Source organism: Callorhinchus milii, unplaced genomic scaffold (assembly GCF_018977255.1).
Source record: "Callorhinchus milii isolate IMCB2004 unplaced genomic scaffold, IMCB_Cmil_1.0 Scaffold3, whole genome shotgun sequence".
In the NCBI taxonomy this organism is placed as follows: domain Eukaryota; kingdom Metazoa; phylum Chordata; class Chondrichthyes; order Chimaeriformes; family Callorhinchidae; genus Callorhinchus; species Callorhinchus milii.
The window spans coordinates 19,017,669-19,032,996 of NW_024704744.1; the positions used below are offsets into that span (position 1 = coordinate 19,017,669).

The 15,328-nt window shown below is 41.8% G+C and overlaps 1 protein-coding gene across 1 annotated transcript in view; it reads right to left on the bottom strand.

Annotated features, from left to right (window-relative positions):
* Window positions 1-15,328, bottom strand: part of LOC103180920 (kelch-like protein 29) — a 203,573-nt gene that overhangs the window by 149,328 nt on the left and 38,917 nt on the right. Inside the window, exon 2 of the mRNA XM_007897033.2 lies at window positions 8,401-8,705. Within this exon, the coding sequence (XP_007895224.1) occupies window positions 8,401-8,664 (264 nt within the window). The 5' untranslated portion in view covers window positions 8,665-8,705. The remainder of the gene's footprint in view (window positions 1-8,400; window positions 8,706-15,328) is intronic.

Here is a 15,328-nt window from a genome sequence, read left to right on the forward strand (position 1 = left end):
GAGGGATTATTATTAGGCTCTGTGTGGAGTAAGGAAACTTGCCCAAGGTTTCGCCCTGCCTGGAATTGAACTCAGGTCTCTCGCTTGCAAAGCGAGTGCTCTAACCACTGAGCTACAGGACTCCACTCTGTGTGTCTTTCAGAGATGGGATGGGTGGGGAGAACGTCATCTGCAATATGGACAGAGTCCAAGCATCCCTGAGAGCAGGAAGGAATGGGCAGAGAAGAAATACCTCATTTGTATTATTATCAGATAACTGGCTGCCGGAAGTGCATACTTATCAAAGCCCTGGAGATGGTGCAGAGGATATTTACCAGAGTGATACCAGGGATAAGAGACTTCAAGTATGTGGAGAGATGAGGAAGGCTGGGTTTGCTCTCCTTAGAGCAGAGAAGGTTAAGTGGAGATTTAATAAAGTGTTCAAAATTATGAGGGGTTTTGATAGAATAAATAGGGAGAAACTGTTTCCTCTCACGGGTAGGTCGGTAACCAGAGAACACAGATTTAAGATAATTGGCAAAAGAATCAGAGGAGAGGCGAGCAGACATTTTTTTTACCCACAGAGTGTTGTTACCGTCTGGAATGCACTGCCTGAAGCAGATTTGATAATAGCTTTCAGAAGGGAATTGGATAGGATAAGTACTTAAAAAAGAAAATTTTGCAGGGATATGGGGCAAGAGCAGGGGAGTGGAATGAGTTAGATGGTTCTTTCAAAGAGTTGGCACAGGCAGAAATGGGCCGAATGGCCTCCTTCTGTGCTGTAAGATTCTATTCTAGGTGCAGGGTCAGACTCAGCTGTGATCCCCACAGATAGAAAGGATACCTGGAATCACTCACACAAGAAGAATGACCATTTCAGAAGGAAATACTGAGGGCTGCTGCCATCCATGAAACTATATTCCTTACATGTGTCATTGACTTCAAGAGATAACAACCGGAGGAACAGAAAAAATAAAGACTTATCAGCATGCAAGACTTTGGAAAGTGAACGGCAGTTTAAGGCAGCTATTCGTTGTGAAAACAATCTTGATCCCAAAGGGCAGACCTTTAAAGGCTCCAATTTGAATTGGATTGAAAATCAAACAAGTACTTTTAAATTAAGATCTGGATTTAATTAAACTTTGAAAGTTGATATGGAACAATCAAATTAAACCCTCTGCAAATTGATCTCCACCTGTTTCCTTGCAGGTCCACGTGCTGATCAGTAACGTTGCTCCACATGAAAGGATCAATATCATCATGCCCTTTAACTACAAATGCATGGATCCACTTATCTGAATTACCCTCTACATATCCTGCTCAGTCAATTAAACAAATGTGACATTGCAAACAGTTTGCTATTTTTGGGGAAAGGCACAAATTCTGCTATTGGATCCATTTCAGGATAAAACCAAAGAATCATACTGTGAGATGCCAACCAGCCAGACACATTGGTGGAAAATTTCATGCAATCCAGAGTCTTCTGTACATGTTCAATGGGTCATTCTTTATCTTACCCAGGAACAAACAACAACAACATTACATTTGTAAAGCGCCTTTCAGGTTGGGAGGACGTCCCAAGGTGCTGGACAGACAGAGTTTCGGACCCGAACTGGGGGTCAGGGTCGGGGTGGGTGGAGGGCACGGGAGGAAGCAGAGAGATCGAAAGTACGATCGAAGAGAAGGGTCTTGAAATGGGTCTTGAAGGTGGCAAGGAAGGGGACAAGGCAGAGGGAATGCAGGATGGAGGTCCAGAGGGTGGGGGTAGAGTGGCAGAAGGTCTGCCCGCCAATAGTGGGGCGAGTAAGGTGGGCGACGTGAAGCAGGCCGGAGCCCGTCTAGAGAGGGAACGAGCAGGATGGTAGGGAGTTAGGAGGTCGCAGAGATAGGGGGGAGCAAGACTGTGGAGGGCTTTGAAGGTGAAGACCAGAATCTTGAACTGTATGCTCTGTGTGATGGGAAGCCAGTGGAGTTGAGCGAGGATGGGGATGATAGGGTCACGGAGCCTGGTGCTGGAGAGGACACGGGCTGCAGAGTTCTGGATGATCTGCAGCTTATGGAGGGTACACATAAAACAACAGACCAATTTGTCTTCAGAAATTCTTCACAAAATTTATTCCAGGAAATGATTTGTTCCAGGGTTATTTTTCTGTATGAATGATAGCAACAGCAAAGACAGCGAAAAAGCATGTCAAACAAAACCTGAAATAAACAAATGGTAAATTGCCATAGCACCACTCTATGTTTATTTTACATGTTCTATGTATATTTAGTGCCTATTTTTCAACGGAGAATTGTGTGATGTTTATAGTCCAGAAGAAAGTCAATTTTTTTTTAGGTCATCTGGGTGTTTGACACATGTGGAAAACCATTACCATGCTGAAGAGTATCCAAACCAAACTAAGAGTTCCATGCATCCCACATCCAAACGGAAAATCCAGAGATGTTTATTGGAATGGAATGTGCATTCTCCCACTGGTTGGCAAGCTAAAACTATATAGCTTGTCTTTGAGAGCATTGCCAACTTGAACCACACTACCCCTTAGGGCTTTGGCTTGCAGGGTTAACGGGAGCTGAGTGCGAAGAGTTCCTACCCCCAGTGACTGGCATGTGCTTCGATCGTGCCAATGAGCCAACTGGCTGTGTTGTCATCAACAGTGTCCTATAATATTTTGGACCCATCTGGCTCAGGAAATCGACTACCCAGACTATTACAGGGGGATGGATCGATTCCGATATTCCATTGCCAAACATGCACCTTGGAGCCAGTTTAGGTCCAAGGAGACCCCGCTTACTTTCCCCCAAGAAGGATAGTCACGAGTTGGTCATTTGACATCTGACAAGCGTGGGTTTGAGCCCCTCACTACCAACAACCAATTTCTGGTAAAGATTCCATAATTCACAGCACTTTGTGTAAAACAAAATCTCCTGATGTCCTTGCTTTTATTGCTTTCTATTCTAACATTAATGATCATCCAGCCACTGAAACAAATCTCTTTCCTTTAAATGTTCATCATTTTGAAAAATATCTGTTAGATCCTCTTTTAACTTTCTCTGCTCAGGCAAAAATAGTGCCTACTTTTTAAGTGTCTCCACATAATCATAGCCTCTCGTCCTTGAAACCATCCTAGTAAATATTTGATATATTCTCTCCATAGCTATAATGTCCTTTCTGTGATGAGATACCAAACGTGAGGTACCCAAATGCAATAGTCTCAGCTGTCTAAATGATGTCTTGTACAAATTTATCCTTGGCTCTTTAATTCAGTGTAACTATATGTGAAACCTAGAATTTAGTTAGCTTTTGGTAGTCTTGTCTACTTGCTTCCTCATCTTTAAACACCTAGCCATCTGTATGCTTTAATATTCGAGGACCATTGACTACTGTTAATGACTGTTGCTATCAATTTTGTAATTTTGCAAGGAATATTTAGAAATGGGAGTCATGACCCAACTGTGCAGCGCCTTGGGACGTCCTCCTGACGTGAAAGGCGCTTTATAAATGGAATCTTGTTGTTGTTGTTGTTGTTGTTATTGCGTATTATTCATGACATACTTTTAATGCTCCCTCCCCATTATAAGTCACAATGAGAAATTTGCTAAAGTTAGAAAATAGTGCATGATAAACTCCCCCCCAGTCTACTTATAATAATAATCCTTGCATTTGACATAGTGTTTTTCACGCCTTCGAAATATCTCAAAGCACTTCACAGAATATACTATAAAGTGAATTGACTGTATATTTGTGGGCGAAATGCGGCAGCGAATTACTTACTAGCACATTAGTCAGAAACTGGCACATTCACAGAAATAGGGTCCCTGACACAATTGTGTCTACCCTACCCTAGTTAGCCACTGTTTAAAGCTTTTTTGTTCTGTGATAAACAATGTACTGGGTCTGTCGTGGCACAAACAAAAAAGCAAAGTGAACAAAATAAATATAATTTAGCAATAGCGGATATAATTAGAAGCATATGACTGAATTAAATTATAAATAGTCAGGTTCATAGTTTTATGAGCAAAGCATACTTTTCCAAGTGTAATTGTTGTAAATGGAAACTGCTGTCATTGTTGCTTTTTACTTCAATGATGCAATAGATATGCAATCTGTGCAAAGGATAGGACTTCCCATTAAAAACGTAAGAGGCATCAATGTTTTTCTATTTATTTTTTACAATATTAATGCTGGTGATGAATTGGAAGATGACCATTCAGCATGTTCCTTAGCAAAGACTTTTAACTTCAATGATACTTATTGTGAACCCTTGCTGCAAACCTCCTCCCTTGGTATTTCTTTGCATTCCTTCCTTACATTGTCAGGTCCTAGACTGTGTGAAATTGACCCATGGGAGAGAACAATGCAATTTTACAAGGTTGATGTGCTGCCAGAAGAAACTATGCCATTATTATCTCCTTGGCAAATGTTGAAATCACACTATGACTGGCTTATGGACAGAATGGTACAATGGCAAACATTGCAACTTAAACTCTATCCAGCAAGAATGCATAGATGTTAACCCTGCAATAATTAATTGCAATGATTTTCAATGGTTATTAATATGCTTGTTTTAAACCATTTCTATCCAACATTACTTCAGAGTTTATTATGTATAACCATGGCAGTAGGTTGGGTTTTGCCTAAGATAGCAACACAGGGAAAGAAGCAGACTATCTGACCCATCAAGGGAGTTTCTCCCAGTGTCCTAGCTAACAATTTCCCAAATAAAATTGGTCACTTATTGCTGTTTCTGGTACACTCTGTGAGAAAATTAGCTGCCGCGTTCACCTACAAAACACACAGTGACTATATTTTACAGTACTTCCTCTGGGTGTGAAAGGTACTTTACCAAAAGTAAGGACTATATTATTACTTGGCTGTTCACAGTTCTCTATTAATCCTGTTTATACCCTATATTACCTTGTTATTCTGGAAGATCTGGAAGGTCAGTAGTTTATAGATTTATAGTTCATTGCAGTTATCTTTTTAATTCAATTTCCCCACCTTTCTCCATAACTCTTACTTCCAAGGTATCTATCTATCTCTTGAAACATCTCAATTTATTCTGCATCTAGGGCTTTCTGGGACAACTGCATGCATTCTAAGTATTCACAACCCTCTGTGATGTCCCACTTGTACTGGATCAAGGGTTAGTAAATTCATCTCTCTAATTGGTCACATATTTTATTTATGTCTGCTGGTACAAACCTTAGGCACACTGCATCAATCTCACACACTGTGGCTTATTATGTGCTATTCAGTAAGCGTAGCAAATCTTTTATTGTGGAAATAGCTACACTTAGCGAAGGGCATGTAATAGGTCTCACTGTGGTACGCAAGACTCACTGCTGAGCAAGCATATTTGTAGAAAAAAAGTCTGACCTGTGGATTAGGAAACAGCATCCTTTTCCATTCAAGCTCAGAATGATGAGAGAAAGGCTCCTCTCTACCAACTGCAAAAATCTCAAGTGAAATGAGTTTAGACAGACTCAACCCAGTGAAGAGAATTTATGCTGGTCCATGCAGTGGGGAGGCAGTCTTCTGAGGCTGGAATTAAGGATCATTGTTTAAGCAGGAAAAAAGGAGCTGTACTCCACATCTGTTGTGGAAGCACTTTATGCCACAAAGGTGGCTCATCACTATCAATGTGCTCTCTTCTGACAAGAGTCAACATTTTTAAAAACGCATTCCACCCTGCATACCTGAAAAGACAGAGTTAAAATAATTGTCATAAAAGCAAATGTAAAGACTTGAAGTCAGTTAAAAGAAACAGTCTGTAAACAAAAAATGTATTGTGTGGGGAAATCCTTTCAAAGCGTTTCTGTTGTGCTCAGACTTCAGCATCTAATGTAATATGATCAACCACGCTAACCTTGCTCCTTTCTCTGTGCCTTCAAAACCTGTCTTAAGAACCATCTCGTCAACTGTGCTTCTGAACACCTTTGAGATGTCATCCTGACATGAAAGGCACTATATAAAGGTAAACTATTGTTGTAAAACAGTGATTGTCATTTTCAAAAAGCACATCAATGAGACTACTATCAGGAAGACAAGCATTTATAACGTTGAAAATTCATTTGTAAAACTTAAGTTAATGTTTATTTGCATTTTGCGAATCTTCATACTTCCTTGTTTTTCTAATAATATTCTCAAGCAGATATTTCTCCAGTTCATGAATTGGGAGTGCATTATATACATTCATTCTCTATAGCCCCCAAAAAATCTCTGCTCCCATTTGAGATTTTTAATTCTAAACCTATATCCTATAATATTATTCTAACAAATGAAGATTGTTTACATCTCTATAATTCTATCGGCTTTTTAAAGACCTAAATCATGTCATTTCACCCACCCCATCTCCTTTTTTTCTATTAAGCTCTGAACTTCAAGTCCAAGTATCATCCGTCTTGATCCCTCTCCAATGCTTCGATGTTCTTTAAAGCTTGACGAAAAGGATGTTAATCTAAGTTAATACCATTTCTGATTCTTGAAATGTGAGAATCTTGCTAATGTTTTGGGAATTACAGTAGCCTCATCTAGGAGGTACCTTGTGCAAATGTCAGTGTTATCACTGGACTATTTTGAACATAGCTGCCTCTATTCAGATTCTTTTTAATTTTAAAATTATAGAAGAAAGCCTCCAATTAATGAAATAATCATTCTGACTCTGTTCACTGTAGTGATCTTTTCTGTTGTCTGCTTTCTTGATCTACAGAATACACTTAAGTAAGTCTCATGATTGGGAATAAAATTGTTAAACCGTCAGCACCAAATGTGGAGAAAAATGCTAGGTTAAAAATATAGAAGACTCCTGGGATCATCACAGTCATTCCCCAATCCATGTGTTTAAATGTATACTTCATTTGAAAATGAATACAGTTCTCTTGAAAACAGGTGGCAGCAATAAATCACCAAAGACATTAAACACACATGACATAGGAACCTCCAAACGTGTGGGTTCAGACAGAGAACAATGGAAGCTTTGTATACGGATCGTGATTCAAAGAATGTGCAAAAACTATATCCATGGGAGTCAATGTAATGTTCATCCTCGTTCATTTAGCCTCCATGTACAATTATGTGAAAAGGTAAAATAAAAATGGTAGCAGTTTCTATGCCAGCTCAAAGCAGTATCAATGCGCTTGTCATCTTGAGATATCAAATAATGGAATTAATATTTCTTAATAGCAATGCTGATTACCTGCAGATAATGTTGCAAAAGCTGCTGCACATTGGCCCATGACATGGCTTTAGTATGACTCAAATGAGCTCAAACATTTCCTGAATACATTTTATGACCTACTCGCACTTGTGGATTTAGTGGGTTTTCATGAGGTTTTATCATGAAGTAAAAGAAACAGCTTCCAAGATCGGCAAATGGCTTTGATTTTATCTAAATGAAACTCTAAAGCTCTGTGAACACCAACAAAGTGATATTTCCTTTCAAGACAGGAAAGTGTGCACTGATGCATATTTATTTGGCACCACTATTTTCATGGACAAATTAAACAAGATAAATTTATGAATTTTGCATTTGGACTTATGGCTGTCTTAGCTCAATGCCAGACTAAATAAATTGAGTTTACCACCACTAATCTCACTAACCCTGTAAAATAAAATAAGTGTAAGCCAAATATATACCTTAAAAGCCATAAGAACCATTGATTCAAATGATCCCAACATAAACAGATGTAAAACAAAATTCAAATCTGAGTCAGATGTGATCAGCTGCTCGAATTGGTTTCATATTTTATTCATTCTTCATAGATGTGGACAACAGTGAGTATTCAACTCAATTTCCCATCAACAATAAGAAAGCCTGGAATGAGAAAATGGATGATAGGCCACAATCAATACCATGTGAATCCTCCACATGCGGGATGATATCCCGTGATTTAGAAAATACTGTAAAAAAAAGGATAACTGGAACATAACATTTCTGAAAGGTTGTAGTCTTTATCTTGTCACTGTTGGGTGAATTACTGCAAGTTTTGAATATATAAGGTTTCCTCTATGGTAATAGGAAAGTATGATTGAAGAAGGGAAGAAAAATTGAATAACTATGCCTGCCAATGAGCAGACCATTAGATGAAAGTTTTGGGGGTCCTTTGTGTCATAGCTGGCCCTCCAATTTGAGATTAAAGATTGTATGAATCCAGGCAAATGATACGGAATCCAAAAGGCCAGATAACAAACCCTTTACAGTCAATAGGAAATCACCAAGTTACATGCATTATATACCATCAAGGGTTTAACTAACTGCAGGATTAATGGATTCCTGATCTTTCTGAGCACATTTCAGAACATCAGTCCAATGGAAAATCAACTTTAAGCATCATATGAAGAAGGAACACTGTTATACTAATTATGCAATGGGTGCTACTCTACAACCCAAGTTCGTACTTTGTTGATTTGTTTCCCACCTTAGCAGTTGTTGTTGTGGAAGGAACAGGGCTGGCCATTAAGGTTGTCATCATCTCATTGCTTGCTGTAGTGCAGACAGGCGTGACAGGAGTCAATAGACGAGTTGGAACAATTGGCAATGGCAGAAGCCCAGGTCTGCTGCTGCTGTTGTTAATGCCGCTGCTGCACTTGCTATTATTTACATTGCTACAGCTGCTGCTTCGTTCCCGCCAGTCCCACCCACTGCGATAATCTCTCTCATACCGGCTGTGATGCCGTGACATCTCCAAAGCACACGCTTCTTTTCAGAGGAAGTCAGTAGGATCTGCAATTTGAAACAAACGCATATTAATGTACGCAATGTATTCAGCATTAAAAAAAGTTAAAATTAGGTTACAGTTTATACGATATGTTAAAGTTCAAATGATAAACCCAGAACAGCGGAAAACACTTTAAATTTCTTGCAAATTTACCTTTTGGTCAAAAGCTGTTCGTTAGGCTTATTTTCAAATTTGCTAATGTGCCTTAACATGCAAAAATAATGCACACAATCACTGAATTCACATTTTGTTAAATAAATTCAAAAAAGTTATGCACTTTCATCAGTAACTATCTTTAATGATTCTACTAACCTCACTCATTGTGAACAAATGTATTAGGAAATGAAAATAAGCAATGTTTTCCAGAGACTGGTTTACATGTGAGCCGCATTAACAATTAAACCACAAACCACTATTATGGTAAATAACAATAATCCTTGCATTTGATATAGTGCCTAACACGTCAGGAGGATATCTCAAAGAGCTTCATATCATTCACTGTAAAGTGTAGTGACTGTTTATTTTATAGGCAAATGTTGAATTTTAGTTATTACATGTATTTGCAGCTGAAACAGTATGCTGCAATAATAGAAGTCGCTGGGAACACTCAGCAGGTCAGGCAGCAGGAGAAAGGAAAGTGAGTTCAATGATTGGGTTCACGACCCTTCGTCAGAATTGGGGCATGGAAGGAAGAGGCCTTTGAGGGCTAACAGAGAGGAGAGAGGCAGGATGATGGGCTAAAGAGGTGTTAATGATGCAGAACAAAGAGGGGGAAAATTGCAACAAAATAGGCAGACCAGAGAGAGAAAAGGTGCACAAAACACAAATTACTGCAGAAGCTGGAATCTGAAACAAAAGCAGAGAGAGCTGGGAAAACTCAGCAGGTCAGACAGCATCTATGGAGAAAAAGAAAGTGAGTCAACGTTTCGGCGAATGTTCTGACGAAGGGTCATGGACCCGAAATGTTGACTCACTTTCCTTTCTCCATAGATGCTGCCTAACGTGCTGAGTGTTCTCAGCTCTCTCTGAGAGAAAAGGTGTATTCTGGACCCAGATGATATGGTAATGGTCACAGAAGAGGAGGAGGGGGAAGGTGAACTGTGGTCTGAAATTGTTGAAATCAATATTGAGGCCAGAGGGCTATAAGGTCCCAAGCAGATAAATGAGGTGCTGTTCATTGAGCTTGCACTGTGGCTCATTAGAACAGCATAGGAGACTGTGGTCGGAAAAGTCAGAGTGCGAGTGGAAGGGAGAGTTGAAGTGGCAAGAAACCGAAAGCTCAGGGTTGTGCTTGTGGACAGAACGGAGGTGTTCGGCAAATCGGTCACCCAATCAGCATTTCGTCTCCCCAGTGCAGAGGGCAAGTTTCCTTACTCCACACACCTGATAATAATCCCTCCAGAAAACAAAACAATAATAAATTGGTCATTTTCAATCCACGACTGTTTGTGGGACATTGCTGTGCGCAATTGGCTGCCGCGTTCGCCCACAAATATACAGTCAATTCACTTTACAGCATATTCTGTGAAGCTCTTTGAGACGTCGACAAGATGTGAAAAGCGCTATATCAAATGCAAGGATTATTATTATTATTGATATAGAACCTTTCACGTCAGGAGGATGTCTCAAAGTGATTCACAGTATATACTGTAAAGTGGAGTTACTGTGCATTTTTTGGGAGAACACATAAACCTGTTGTCAGGCTTTAGGCAATATAATTTCTCTCTGGTGTTTGAGAGCAGCCTAGTTTGAAACTATAATCCCTATTTGAATCCCTGCTTAATAGACGTTACCATGTGCCATTGATGATAGGTGCCTTCACCAATACAATATTACATTTGTATAGCACCCTTCATGCTGGAAGGACATCCCAAGGTGCTGGATAGTCATGGATTTGTACCTGAGCAGGGGGGTTGGTATCAGGGAGGGTGGAGGGCAGGGAGAGTAGGAGGGTGGCTGAAGGCATAGTCGAAGAGGATGGTCTTGAGATGTGTCTTGAAGGAGGCAAGGGAGGGAGTGAAGCAAAGGGACAGTGGGATGGAGTTCCAAAGGCTGGGGGCAGAGAGGCTGAAGGCCCGACCGCTGATGGTGGTGCAGGCCAGGTGAGGGACATGAAACAGGCCTGCCTGCTGAGTGGAGGGAGTGAATGGGTCAATATGGAGTTATCAGGTCACAGAGGTAGGAAGTTGCAAGGCCACAGAGGGCATTGAATGTGAGGACGAGGATTTTGAACTCTATCCTCTAGGGAATGGGGAGCCAGTGAAGCCGAGCAAGGGTGGGGGTGATAGTGTCACGGAGCCTGGTGCAAGATAGGATATAAGCTGAGGAGTTCTGGATGGTCTGCAGATTGTGGAGGGAAGAGTTGGGAAGGCTGACAAGCAGGGAGTTGGCATAGTCGAGCCTAGATGTGATAAGGCTTAATAGTCAAAATCCATCACGTTTTGTTGACTAAAAAAGGAAGATAGAGGGAGGTAGGAGAAAAACTGGAAGAAAAATGAAGGGAAAGTGGAAACTTTTTCGAAAAAGCACAACCTCTTAAGCTACTCGACTATTTAATGTAATATTTCAACAACAATTTGCATGCATATAGCATCCTTCAAGCAAGGTAAAGGCTCAGAGCACTTAGATATATCAACATTCAAGATACTTCTAATTTCAGCCAAATGTATAAAATCCCAAATGTCTCAGAAATATTGACTGCACAGTACCTGTGCTAATTAGGCATCTTTATCTGAATTTCCGCAGTAGATGGTGCATTGTGAGGTTGTGGAACGCAACACCTCACTAGTCTCAGCCCTCACTGGGAAATGAGAAACTTTGGAGCACATTCGATTTGTGCTGTTGTGATAATGCAGTAGTTCAGTATTACAGTAATCCGTGTCTTACTCTAAATTACAATTTAGAACTCAATATGGATTTTACAGTAGTCTAATAAATAACAATTTTGTTCCAGCTCTAGCATCCACCTTGGCTGAAATAGGTATAGCTATAAAGCTCTTTGGCAGGATTAATCTGTGTGACTTTATAACATTGCTGAGCTGTGTACACTATACTATTAAATATCTGGCAAAATCAAAAATGACTGATTTACTAAGTTCATTTTGACCCTGCCTTTCTCTGCCCGAGCCTATGCCTCAGTCTCTGCTGTGTTAATGTTACAGAATAACAATTTGGTACACAGAAAGAAAATCCTGATGGGTGTCAGGAAATAAAATAGCAAGTTGAAGGGCATGATGGCAGGTTTCTCATTGCTTTTTAGAGTCCAATAATTTCTTGCAACCATTAAATAAAATGGCAGAATTTTATTCCTCTGTACTATTCATGTTGCACATTGAAGTCTCCAAGCTAAGCACAAAAAGAATGATTGGCAGAATTTATTGTATGATCTGAGTGTACTTTCAAGCACTCTGGCAGTCTGTCACTAGGTCATTTGTACTACTCCCCAGGAAAATTATACACCTGTCATGGTGAGTGCGATTGTTTTTTTTAACATCTAAAACTGATCTGATGATTAGGTTGTAATGGATTTGGACGACCTGATTCCATCTACATAATAGCTAGGAATTTGATTATGTCTTTGAGAACTGTCACCCACATTGGAGTATGATTTGAAACAAAACTTAATATGCAACTTTCAGAGGAAAAAAATGACAGTATTAAGATGTCAAATTGGATCAGATTCCTTTAATATTTCTGAAGATATTTTTGGTCTGAGTCTTTCTAATAATTGAATTATAAACTCATAGCCCCATTAATAGCCTCAGCAGTGCAGATACTGTCTAGTGGGTTGTACAGATCAGCAGGTTCAAATAATAATAAAAATCCTTGCATTTTATACAGTGCTTTTTACGTCGAGAAAACATCACAAAGCGCTTCACAGGTTATACTGTAATTTGTATTGGGGGTGGATGTTCAGCCGTGTGTCTGACACATGCAGAATCCAATCACTATGTTTAAAGAATACCGAAGCCGAACAGAATTCCATGCGTCCCAACTACACATGGAAATTCCAGAGATAGATTGTTGGAATGGAATGTGCTCTCTCTCCCTGGAGGAACGCATCCCGCTTACCTAATTACGGGAAGTATTAGGACCAATTTCCCACAGCCATGAAGTGAATAAGCAAATTTACCTGGGGATTGTTGGCCACTGAGAGACACTCAAGCAAATCTCAAATCAATGCTGAGTGAGTTGATCTGAGTTAGCAAGGGCAGCAGGGTTCCTGCTTCTAATTCCAGAATCTCCTGCTGGAAGGTGGGCATTAAGTGAGAAGATCATATTTCGCTCTGATGTTCCCTATTGTCAAGTAGCTGACCAGGCACAGTACCAAGGCTTAGATGTGAACCGTTAGGGTGGTCCTAGCTGGACAAGGAGTATGACAGTGACAAGTTATGTGATTTTAGCAGGTTGGACCACACTGCATAATCTGGGGTCCCCAAGTGTTGGCTCTTGCCAACCTGCATCTAATAATCTCCACGATTACATTGCCAGAAAGTGTCCCTCAAGGGAGAGAGTGTTATTCCATTACAATAAATTTGCATGGAAGTCAGTTTGGTTTGGATCCTCTTAAACACAGTGATGGGTTTCCACATGTCTCAGACACCCAGTTGACTAAAAAAGAACTATGGCCTCTTGAGTGAGCATCGAAGAGTATTTGGGATGTTTAGTGTACTACACTAAATGGCCATTAGGTGACAGCGCTCGCCCCTCCCAAACACATCAACAATAACATTACATTTATAGAGCACCTTTCACATTGGGAGGATGTCCCAAGGAGCTGAACAAACAGGGATCAGGACCCAAGCATGGGGGAGGGGTGGGGTAGTGTTGAGGGAAGGCAGAGAGTGGGAGGGCGACTGAAGAGGAGGGTCTTGAGACCGGCCTTGGAGGAGGCAAGGGAGGCGAAGAGACTGTGAGATGGAGTTCCAGAGTGTGGGGGCAGAGAGGCTGAAAGCCCGTCCACCGATGGTGATATGGAGCAGGCCAAAGCCCGATGAACGGAGGGAGTGGGCAGGTTGGTAGGGAGTCAGCAGGTCAGAAAGGTAGGAGGGGGCAAGACCATGGATGGCCTTGAAAGTGAGGACAAGGATCTTGAATTCGATCCTCAGAGGGATGGGGATCCAGTGGAGTCGGGCGAGGGTGGGAGTGATGGGATCACGGAGCCTGGTGTGCGAGAGTACACGAGCTGCAGAGTTTTGGATGATCTGCAGCTTGTGAAGGGAAGAGTTGGGAAGGCCAATGAGGAGGAAGTTTCCATAATCGAACCTTGATGTGACAAATGCGTGGGTGAGGGTTTCGGCAGCCTGAGGGGTGAGGCAGTGGCGGAGTCTGGCAATGTTTTGGAGGTGGTCGTAGGCAGTGCCAGTCATGGCGCGGATATGGGGGAGAAAGGACAGTTCAGGGTCAAACAAGAGACCCAGGTTCCTGACTGGCTTAGTGAGGTTGAGTGTGCAGTTGTGGAGACTAATGCTGCCAGCCCACGAGGTGCGGAGGCACTGGCACGAGCCAATCAGGAGGGCCTCGGTCTTGCTGACGTTCAGTTGGAGAAAGTTGTCCCTCGTCCAGGACTTGATGTCGGACAGGCAGTCGGTCAAGACGCCAGTAGTCCTGGAGTTAAGGTGGAGGCAGAGAGATAGAGTTGGGTGTCATCCACATACATGTGGAAATTTATCCCATGTCTATCGATGATGTCATCAAGGGGGAGCATTTAGAGGGTGAAAAGGAGGGGACCGAGGACAGAGCCCTGAGGAGCCCCACACGACACGGTGCAGGGGCTGGAGGAGAAGCCGTTTGCAGCGAAAAAGCGGAGGCAGTGTGAAAGGCAGGACCTGAACCAGTCAAGGATAGAACCTTGAAGGTTGAGGTGGGAGGAGAGGCGATGGAGGAGGATTGAGTGGTCCATAGTATCAAAGGCGGCAGAGAGGACGAGGAGGCAGAGGGAGCCCTGGTCACACATGGTCAGGATATCATTTGTGACCTTGACCAGAGCAGTTTCTGTGCTGTAGGCAGTACGGAAACCCGATTGGAGGGGCGTATGGAGAGAGTGGGAGGAGAGAAAAGAGCGAAGCTGAGAGACGATCGCTCTCTCAAGGACCTTAGAGAGAAAAGGGAGGTAGGAGATGGTCCGGTAGCTGTGATGGATCAAGGGAAAGTTTCTTCAAGGTGGGGGTGATAATGGCTGTTTTGAGGGGGGAAGGAACAGTACCAGATGACAGGGAGAGGTAGATGATGTCGGCGAGTAGTGGGGCAAGGAGGTAGAGCTGGGATTTAAGGAAGGGTGGGGATGGGGTCCAGGGAGCAGGTGGTGAGCTTCATAGAGGATATCGTGGTGATGACAGAGGAGGGGGTGACAGGTTCAAAGGTGTGGAAGGAGGGATGGGTAGTGGTTGGAGTTTGGGGGCTGCAGGGAGGAGTTGGAAGTTGGGAGGGCAGTGACAGCTGAACGGATTCTCTCGATTTTGGACCTGAGGAAGTCCAGCATTTCCTTGCACATTATGTCTCCTGGGTTTTCACATTGGGATTTTGATGTCATCTTTGATTTGAACACAGGAAGTTACAGAAACTAGGGACGTTTTAATTAAGCTTTTACTTATATTTGTCTTTAATGGTGTAATCAATGGGACTGTAA